The sequence below is a fragment of the Arachis hypogaea genome, chromosome 13 (genome assembly GCF_003086295.3).
Source record: "Arachis hypogaea cultivar Tifrunner chromosome 13, arahy.Tifrunner.gnm2.J5K5, whole genome shotgun sequence".
NCBI classification, from domain to species: domain Eukaryota; kingdom Viridiplantae; phylum Streptophyta; class Magnoliopsida; order Fabales; family Fabaceae; genus Arachis; species Arachis hypogaea.
Window position 1 is genome coordinate 1165636 of NC_092048.1, and position 11259 is coordinate 1176894.

An 11259-nucleotide genomic window follows, 5' to 3' on the forward strand; every position below is an offset into this window, starting at 1 on the left:
AATTTCTCTCTCAATTAATCTAAGTCAGTCTTGTTTTCCTTGGACTATACTATAGTCCATTAAAGCGAGACGTGAGATCCACGAAAGCATTCTCCTTGCAAGGAATAGTGAGACCACCCATTGGATGACCATATCCGAATTTTTCTTCTGCTTGGCTTAGTAACTCTTGAAATGAAGGTTGACTCAAACAGGAAATAGGAATCACAAACCGCCTCATTTTCTCTCCAACATAGACTGCAAGATAGCCTTTTGGGACAGAGGCTGCTTGGGTTACAGCAGATGATGCCCTTCTATAGCAGGTAAGCGAAATCCCATTGTTTTCTTTTTCTTCAAACTAATAAAAATGCAAATGATCTCAAAGGGTGTAAAGAAGAATTGTTGTTGCTACTGATTTGTGTTGTTTTAGAGTGCAAGGGTAACCGTCTATATATAGATATACCATCTATAAGTTTTTGAATAATTAGCCATTCGATAAGGTCTACTTTGAGACAAGGGCGAAACAAAGATCACATGGTAGTGTCTTCATTGTGTTTATGAAAGATTACTTTAGATTTGAGAGTTCTTGCCAAACAATGTTACCACCTTTTGAAAGAGACGACTGAGAAGCTAATAAATAGTTAAATACAAAGCTGATTTAATGGATTACTACGTATGTTGTAGACATGCTCAAGACATATCACATAAGTTGGCTCTTTATACTGATGAGTAACCTACTAAATCAGTGGAAATTGTCTAATAATGATGCAGAGTGGATATGAATACATTTATTGCAATAGAATAGAGATCACAGGGTACGTGAAAGGATTCATATGAGATGCCTTAAAACATGTCCATAGATCAATATATATATATATATATATATATATAGCCATCAAGTACCTCATAATTGTTTTCATTGCCAAGATTAGTTCAACGGTTGGTAGCTATATATTAGCATTTAGTCAATTTCTCAACCCAAAGAAGAAAATGTGACATGTCTAAAGCATGTTTACAAAATATGGAATACCAATTAAGAAATGAAACAGACATAAGGTTTCAGTTTGATCTTATCTCATTTGATTGCAGTGGCTTCAGTCTTGACTATTCTTTGAGAAGGTAGGAGCATTCACTCTTAACCACTTCTAAGACAACACCATGTGATCTCTCGTGTGTATGCCCCGCAATCCTATAGAGACTTCAGCAATAATTTTATCTTGGAAATAATAATATTCCAAAGAATCTTAAAATCTATAAATACATTTCCTCCTGTATTTAGAAACAACACAATTCATTGCAATTCTTAAGCATCAACACTTCTTATCTTAAACTTGAAACCTTTTCCTTGCTCTAGTTCTTACATACATACAGAAAAATGGGTTTCCGTTTACCTGTTATTCGAAGGGTATCATCATTCTCAGCTAGCCAAGTAGCTTCAAAATCTGTGGAACTCCCAAAAGGGTATCTTGCAGTGTATGTTGGAGAGAATCAAAAGCGTTTTGTGATCCCCATATCATACTTGAACCAACCTTCATTCCAAGACTTGTTGAGTCAAGCTGAAGAAGAATTTGGATATGATCATCCCATGGGAGGTCTCACTATTCCTTGTAGTGAACATGTCTTCCAACGAATCACTTCTCACTTGAATGGGCTATAAATCTCAGACTGTAGAAGATTGACATAGATTAGCATATACATGTTGTATACAATAGATTAGTATAGAGAATCGGATGACAAACTCAAAGAGTATGTCTACTTTTGTTGTATAGTGGCAAATTGACAATGAATTCAGTTATTCAATTTTGTGTTTAGCATATAGCATTGTTCACTTGTTCCTGAAATTAGGAGCTTACATAAGCGAAGTTACGCGCTGAAAGAAAAACTTGATTTTTTGCCTGTTTTAATAAATTTCAAAGTAGGAGCTGAACACCTTCTTATTAAAATATTAATGAGTGCACATTGTGTACTTGGATAAAGTTACATTGCATATCACAAATTTGTTTGATTTTGCATTACAATGGTGAAGTAAAATAACTGCCAACTGATACACACATGCATCAAACAATTCTTTATTTATATTAACACAGAATAGTTGTTGGACTGCAACTTCTGTGATTTTTAAAGCAGAATATTCTCCTATAAAACTATCTGAAGCTGCATAATTTGAATTTTACATCCATCAATTGCCAGAAAATCATATCTTGATGACAACTTTGACACAATTTGGCTCTTTGAATAGATCAAATGCTTTGCTTATATCTGTCAATGGGAACTCATGGGTGAATAGCTTTTGAAGAGGGAACTCCTGTGATAATGTAAATAAATAGTCCAAATACATTAAATAATTGTGAGACTTTTTCATCAATGTATTAAGCATATTCCAGAAACGATAATGTAATGTATCTATTGAACTTAAGTGTCTTTCAAGTTTAAAGTACCTCCTTTTGGCATTTGTCAGCTACAATTGAAAGGTCTGACATGGCTTTTAGACCTCCAAAAACAGAACCCTTCTGAGTTCTGTCAGCCAGAATTGCTGTATGATTGAAAGGCACAATAGGTTCATTTGGCGCGCCAATCGTTATTGCTTTACCGGTTCCCTACATAATCCGAAGCAATAATTAGAAGAAGCAAGAATCATATAATTTGATGAAATCAAACAGCTGAATTACTTGACAGAAGTGAAACTAACCATCTTTGTGGCTGCTAAGGATTCACTAATCAAAGAAGCAACTCCAGTGCACTCAAAAGAATAATCCACACCAAATCCATCACTCAGTTCCTTCCCCAATTCCAATGGAGGTTTATCAGAATCGAGTATTTATAAAATCAGTCATTCCAAAAGCTTTCCCTTTTTCTCTCTTTATCTCATTTGTGTCTGTAACATCCCAACTTTTTGAATCAAATCATTATTTAATAACTAATTAATTAATTAAAATGGTAATGATTTAATATTTGAATTTAAAATTTAAACATATGAAAGCACTAGTGGTAGTAAATCTCTAACCGACAATAAAACAACCTTTTAAAATATAGTCATAATTAATTCTACATTTATTAGATTTGAATGATATTTAGTTATATGAAAAGATAAGAATACTAGCTCTATTCCTTAAGTTCAGTATAAAATTAAATTCAAATTAAATTAGATAGATAAATCGGTTACGAGTTCAGAGTAGAAAATCGCGCTCTTATCAGCCAACCTGATATACTAACAGTATTTTGGGAATATCTCAAGCTGTGGTTATCCGATTTACTTCATTTAAGATTCGTTTTAAAGCTCATTCAATTCTCTATAAATCTGTCTCTAATAGCTAATTCTAAATTCCAAACGTAGAAAAAGTTATAGGGCTCACAAAGTGACGATCCAGATTGAAGATTTCACCTAAATGCCTCCTAACATAATCTGCACATACCTGAGAGCTATCTGATCCTTCCCTTCTCATTCTATTCCTTTTTTCTATACAAAATATTCTAGTATACACAAAGTCTAGCCATGAAACAAGTCTCTCTTCACTAATAAACTGCATCTATTTGCATCAGAATACCTAGCGGAACTTCACTCGAGGTAGGGGGTTTTTGTGCTAATTTTTATATGTCATGTTTTAAATGTTTTCGAACATAGATGTTAGCTTTATTTGCATGTCATGGTAGAATGTCTCTTTCCTTCATATGCATTATGTATTATAATAACAATCTTATGTGCATTAAAGAACTGAGGGAATGATCCTTCGGTAAGGGAAGGTGACCCCCAAAGACAAGATAATCGAGATGATCCTTCGGTAAGGGAAGGTGATCGGCAAACTTTTGGGAACCTTCGGTAAGGGAAGGGGACTCCCATCAATTTTATATAATAAGATATATTTGTTGATGTAACTCTTTTCTTGTGTATGTCTAAATAATATTGATTGTAAATTGAACTGAGGGAATGATCCTTCGGTAAGGGAAGGTGACCCCCAAAGACAAGATATCGATATGATCCTTCGGTAAGGGAAGGTGATCGATCGAGATGATCCTTCGGTAAGGGAAGGTGATCGCCAAAACGTTTGGGATAAGAACCTTCGGTAAGGGAAGGGGATTCCCACTTTTTATACCGGTTTGAGCTCAATACCTTCCATAAAAGCTACGAGAAAAAGTAATGAAAAGTACAATGAAAAGTGTGATCATGATTGTTCTTCTTTTATCTTTTTTGATTTATGATTATGTTTATTATTGCTTTCAAAGATCATTCTTTTATCCAAAGTTCCTTTTTGAAATCTATGATATTCGTTAATGTCTTTATTTTATTAAGATCTATTCTATTTGACTTTTCTATGCCAATGTTACTATTGTTCTCTTGTTTATTATTTATTTTGCCTTGCTTTATGGCCTATGAGAACATCATACCAAGGTTTGTGAGTTTACATTTATATGTTTTAACGCTATAGGCATTTTGTATGCATTACACATGTCATAACATAAGTAAATGAGAAGCATCTAAAAATCACCCCACTCCGACTAATCAAGACTTTTGAAAATAATAATTGAACAACATTGTATCATCACTGTTTTTATTTTAAAAACTCGGAGTGGCTGGGGATGGATACGATGACACCATATAGATAAAAACTACTGAGAAACTTTTGTTTCTCACCCCTCTATCCGTACCATCTTCAGGAACGATGCAGTACGAAGCAATACAGTTGAGGTGAAAAGACAGGTGCACTAGTAGGAGTAAGCTACCGAGGATGTAGATACAAAACATTAAACGTTTACTTTAAGAAGGAAGAATATGCGATTGTTTTAGCCATAGTTAAACAAAATAAGAGAATTAGGATTTCCTATGTGTTTTGTTTTATCCTTTTTGACTGATTGCAATTGTAACTATGATGTTTTCTTTTTTATTTGGTATGAGTAAAGCTTGTCATTGTTGTGCCTTCATAGTTTAGCACACTGGTTTTTTATGTTAGTATTCTTAGATTCACGTATATTTTTCAACTAGTAACTCTTCTAATAAAGACTAGTTATTCAAACTTTTTTATATAAATTATTTCATATTTGTTTTAAAAAGAAACAAAATTTCACATAGATTTCAGAATATCACCTACTAAATATAAATCTAAATAAAGTTAATCTCAGTTTAAAAGTATTAGGGTGTTACATTTTGGTATCAGAGCCATTTGATCCCATAGGACACTTACAAGATTAATTTGTTATCATTTAGTTATAAATAGTATTATATCGTGAAATCTTTTCTATGTGATGAATTTAGGTTAGAAATATTTGATAATCTAATAGTAAAAGTTATTGTGCTCTTGAATGTTTTGTTTGAAATTTATTGCCGTAATTTTATGATCAAAATGTGTATGTGTTAATGTCAAAACATAGATCATCTAGGAACACCCCGCTCATAGTTAAAGATATATCAAAATACACATGAGACGTTAAAAAAAAAAAATTAGAAAATTATGTTTTTGTCGCTTTATATGCTTAGCATGTGTTTTATTTATCCTCTCGTTTTCATATTGTTGTATGATGTCTTTGTTATCATGATTATTGTTTTATACTTTATTCTTTTTTTTCTTATTTTATACTCATACATTTTAATCATTCAAATTCTTCCATGTGCAAAATCTATCATCTTTAAGTCTTTATAATCGAGAGTACATGCATATTCTTATGTTTTTTTTATAAATTCTATTTTTATAATTATTACTACTATCTCGCAAGCCATTTAAGTTAAGAGTACATGCATTTTTATGAATTCTATGTGATTATTTAGTATGTCCTATTATTATGAAATTCTCTTATTATGCATTTTTTTTATTATGTGATTTTTTTATGTGAAGCAATTGATTTGCATGAGACTAATTACCTTTACTTTTTCGAACCCTGTTTATCATGTTTTGTTTAACTTGAATTGACATTAACTTCTTTGATTAGTTTTTTTTCTTTTCTTCCTCTTTGGTGTTTGAAAAAAAAAATGTATAAAATTATCTATCATGTGAATCTATTTTATATAATCATATTGAACTTAAACGTTTAATTCACATTTAGTGCACTTAGTTAGTTCATGATGAGGATAGAGAATAGAACTGTTTTGTAACTTTACTTGATTTGATTGAATGTATGGATTCATTGAACTTATGTATGTTAGGAACTATCATATATTCCTATAAAAAAAAAAAAAAAAAAGGTAGATAAAAGGTAGATAAAACCTACTAGGATAAGATGAGATTGATTAGTATGTTCTTAGAAGACGCGAATTTTGAGGACAAAATTCTTTTTTAAGGGGGTGAGAATGTAACATCCCAACTTTTTGAATCAAATCATTATTTAATAACTAATTAATTAATTAAAATGGTAATGATTTAAGATTTGAATTTAAAATTTAAACATATGAAAGCACTAGTGGTAGTAAATCTCTAACCGACAATAAAACAACCTTTTAAAATATAGTCATAATTAATTCTACATTTATTAGATTTGAATGATATTTAGTTATATGAAAAGATAAGAATACTAGCTCTATTCCTTAAGTTCAGTATAAAATTAAATTCAAATTAAATTAGATAGATAAATCGGTTACGAGTTCAGAGTAGAAAATCGCGCTCTTATCAGCCAACCTGATATACTAACAGTATTTTGGGAATATCTCAAGCTGTGGTTATCCGATTTACTTCATTTAAGATTCGTTTTAAAGCTCATTCAATTCTCTATAAATCTGTCTCTAATAGCTAATTCTAAATTCCAAACGTAGAAAAAGTTATAGGGCTCACAAAGTGACGATCCAGATTGAAGATTTCACCTAAATGCCTCCTAACATAATCTGCACATACCTGAGAGCTATCTGATCCTTCCCTTCTCATTCTATTCCTTTTTTCTATACAAAATATTCTAGTATACACAAAGTCTAGCCATGAAACAAGTCTCTCTTCACTAACAAACTGCATCTATTTGCATCAGAATACCTAGCGGAACTTCACTCGAGGTAGGGGGTTTTTGTGCTAATTTTTATATGTCATGTTTTAAATGTTTTCGAACATAGATGTTAGCTTTATTTGCATGTCATGGTAGAATGTCTCTTTCCTTCATATGCATTATGTATTATAATAACAATCTTATGTGCATTAAAGAACTGAGGGAATGATCCTTCGGTAAGGGAAGGTGACCCCCAAAGACAAGATAATCGAGATGATCCTTCGGTAAGGGAAGGTGATCGGCAAACTTTTGGGAACCTTCGGTAAGGGAAGGGGACTCCCATCAATTTTATATAATAAGATATATTTGTTGATGTAACTCTTTTCTTGTGTATGTCTAAATAATATTGATTGTAAATTGAACTGAGGGAATGATCCTTCGGTAAGGGAAGGTGACCCCCAAAGACAAGATATCGATATGATCCTTCGGTAAGGGAAGGTGATCGATCGAGATGATCCTTCGGTAAGGGAAGGTGATCGCCAAAACGTTTGGGATAAGAACCTTCGGTAAGGGAAGGGGATTCCCACTTTTTATACCGGTTTGAGCTCAATACCTTCCATAAAAGCTACGAGAAAAAGTAATGAAAAGTACAATGAAAAGTGTGATCATGATTGTTCTTCTTTTATCTTTTTTGATTTATGATTATGTTTATTATTGCGTTCAAAGATCATTCTTTTATCCAAAGTTCCTTTTTGAAATCTATGATATTCGTTAATGTCTTTATTTTATTAAGATCTATTCTATTTGACTTTTCTATGCCAATGTTACTATTGTTCTCTTGTTTATTATTTATTTTGCCTTGCTTTATGGCCTATGAGAACATCATACCAAGGTTTGTGAGTTTACATTTATATGTTTTAACGCTATAGGCATTTTGTATGCATTACACATGTCATAACATAAGTAAATGAGAAGCATCTAAAAATCACCCCACTCCGACTAATCAAGACTTTTGAAAATAATAATTGAACAACATTGTATCATCACTGTTTTTATTTTAAAAACTCGGAGTGGCTGGGGATGGATACGATGACACCATATAGATAAAAACTACTGAGAAACTTTTGTTTCTCACCCCTCTATCCGTACCATCTTCAGGAACGATGCAGTACGAAGCAATACAGTTGAGGTGAAAAGACAGGTGCACTAGTAGGAGTAAGCTACCGAGGATGTAGATACAAAACATTAAACGTTTACTTTAAGAAGGAAGAATATGCGATTGTTTTAGCCATAGTTAAACAAAATAAGAGAATTAGGATTTCCTATGTGTTTTGTTTTATCCTTTTTGACTGATTGCAATTGTAACTATGATGTTTTCTTTTTTATTTGGTATGAGTAAAGCTTGTCATTGTTGTGCCTTCATAGTTTAGCACACTGGTTTTTCATGTTAGTATTCTTAGATTCACGTATATTTTTCAACTAGCAACTCTTCTAATAAAGACTAGTTATTCAAACTTTTTTATATAAATTATTTCATATTTGTTTTAAAAAGAAACAAAATTTCACATAGATTTCAGAATATCACCTACTAAATATAAATCTAAATAAAGTTAATCTCAGTTTAAAAGTATTAGGATGTTACAGTGTCAATCCCTATATTTTAGTAGCCTCCAGCATTTTCACTCCGCTTATAGCCCGCATCACAACTTCATTATCAAAACTCATCAAGGCTCAAAACTAGAAGCAAACTACTCCCTCCATCCATTGATAACTGTTGGATATGTACGAAATTTTTCTCACTTCGACAGTTATTGATGGATGGATTGAGTAACTTCCAAACAAATCTATTTGAAGCGTACCCCTAATCCTACAGCACCAAGACTGAAAAGAGCAATACTTGATCCACTTTCAACTTGGGCTTCCTTCCAGCAGCTCCATAGCCAGTTGAAAACCCACATGAGATGAAGCTAGCATGGGCTAGATTGATGCCTGGATCAACCTTGAGAAGGTAATTGGCATTGACAACCGTGTACTCCGACCACGTTGCACAAGTCCAAGTGGGTTGTAACTTCTTGCCTCTGCAGGACATTCTTGAAGTGTTATCTGGCATCAAGCCAGTAACTCTGAAAGCGTATGTCAGGCAAAGGTTGGTCTTTCCGGAAACACAACTCCGGCAATGTCCACACTCTCCTATATATGTTGGAATCACCATATCCCTTTCTTTAAGATTTTTTACTTCATCTCCAACTGTCTCAACAAATTGCAATTATAATTAGAATTTAAAACCAATTCATCATGTTCATGGACTATCATTGATACAATCCAATGCAGTATTTGGATATGCAATCTATGTTACCCAACTCCTTCATGTCCAGGTACTAGAGGGAAACCATTAACATATGGAGATCCTTGAATGCCTAAAACATCAGTGTGGCAGATGCTAGCACAAAGCATCTTAACTCTAACTTCGCCTGATTTCCGCGGATCAACTTGAATCTCTTCAAGCTTTACTGTCATTCCTAATCCCCAGCACACTGCAGCTGCAAAAAGCAAATAACTTTGCATAATATCATGTTTGAAAGTAACATGAAAATTAATTGATTTCTACATGCATGCTTAACGTTGATATAATGAATTAATGATAAATATTATACCTTTGCATGTAATAACACCCTGTGAAGTGCACATCTTTGTAAGAATTTTCTCAATTTAGAAACCTGCTATGTTTTTTTTTCTAAAGCAAAAGTTTTGGCTGAAAAGAATGGGAAGGTGCAGTACTAGCAAATCTATATCTATCTATATCTATACTTCTATATTTCTATCTTAAAAGCTGGTGGTATGACTGCTGATGTGGCACTCTCTCCTTTATTCTTGCATTTTTTTGCCCCTTTTTCGTTTATATGTTTATATGTCTATATGTTATATTTTTTTTATGCATGCTCCTCATAGATTCAATGCATGTGTTGTTGACTACTGTTACTTTGAATTTCATTCCTGCTGTTCAACACATCCGGATAATTTTAATGATCATATATCTTTGGTATACTAATATAATAATAATAATAATAATATATTATTATTATTATTATTATTATTATTATTATTATTATTATTATTATTATCACATATGAGATTTCATCGCAGTTGTTAGTTCGAAAGTCTTGCCACCCCATGTTCTTGTGTGGCTATTTTCAAATAGCTAATTAATAAATCACCTGTTAGTTTAATGTAAATAAATTTAAATCCAAAATAACAAGCTCCTAACTCATTCTGCGAAGTTAGGGTTGGCCGAAAAATATTTACATACATATATACATATCTCAAATTCAAAATATATAGATAAAATCGTAGTTCTCCATAATCCTCTAGAAAGAGCAAAAAAAACAAGTATATAAGAGGATATATATATATATCAAAAGAGCCAAAGGAAACCCCAAAATGAAAATCACTTCGCTGCAGAAGCTCCAGACTCTTATCGAGGTGTCTTTCGACTTGTATCTGAAAAATGAGAATCAGAAGTTCTCAACATGGTAAAGGTGCCACGCATATAAGATATAAAATCCTGTGAATGCCAAAGGCAATCCTAAAACGCCGACACTCGAATTATAAAGCTTAAAGTACTAAACAGAAACCATAAAAAGGGTGGTCATCTAGGGAATTTTGAACTTAGCTTAAACTTAATCTCAATACTAAATGTTTCCACCTTTCTTTCATTCCTCTATCTCCAAAGACATTTCACAGACAGGCAAGCAGATAAAGACAAGCACAAGTAGAGTTGTGCTTAGTATTGATTTGAATACTAAACATAACTCATTTCCTCAAATTCGTTTAAAATCTTTAAAACTTAGTTTTTTTATTTGAATAAATAAAACAGAATTCAAGCCAAACCAAATCAGGTAATCGATTACTCCAAACAATTTTCAAAATCATTTCTTTTACTTAAACCAAAAACCACTTTCAGTTGCCTGATAAAGTCGGAGGTGTTCCCAACGTGATACGTGCTTCAAATGTTCGTGATATGAAGAGTTCAAGTGTTATTTAGAAGATATTAGTTTACATTTTTAGAATATTTTAATTTAATGTATTTTGATTTTGTTTATTTAATTACTGGATTGGGCCTTATGTTTATGGGTTTTAGGATTTTTCTTTGTTTTAACCTAATAAGAGGTTATAAATACCTCCTTAGCTATTGTAGTCGTAGAATAGAATTTTTAGAGGTTTAAAAATCCCTTTTTTGGTTTCGTGATGAAACCATGGTGTGGACAATTGAGGTTGAGGAGTCCCTCTCTTGTTACATCGGGAAATTGAGTAGAAGGTTGAGGAGTCCCTTCGATTCAATTTCCAAACTATGGCGTTGACAAGTTAGGTTGAGGAGTCCCTTTCTTG

General features: G+C 32.5%; 1 protein-coding gene and 1 pseudogene across 1 annotated transcript; one reads left to right on the forward strand and one right to left on the reverse strand.

Moving 5' to 3' along the window:
* The first annotated feature begins 1261 nt into the window (after positions 1-1261).
* Positions 1262-1787, forward strand: LOC112736272 (auxin-induced protein 15A). The gene has a single exon (XM_025785651.3). It carries the CDS (start codon positions 1352-1354, stop codon positions 1631-1633), a length of 282 nt encoding a protein of 93 aa, XP_025641436.1. The 5' UTR covers positions 1262-1351; the 3' UTR covers positions 1634-1787.
* Positions 1788-1882: 95 nt separating this feature from the next.
* Positions 1883-9561, reverse strand: LOC112736126 (CYP enzymes assisting alcohol dehydrogenase-like; annotated as a pseudogene).
* Positions 9562-11259: the final 1698 nt, after the last annotated feature.

Excerpts from the sequence above, each read along its gene's own strand:
- LOC112736272 (XM_025785651.3), top strand. The coding sequence starts at position 1,352 with ATGGGTTTCCGTTTACCTGTTATTCGAAGGGTATCATCATTCTCAGCT.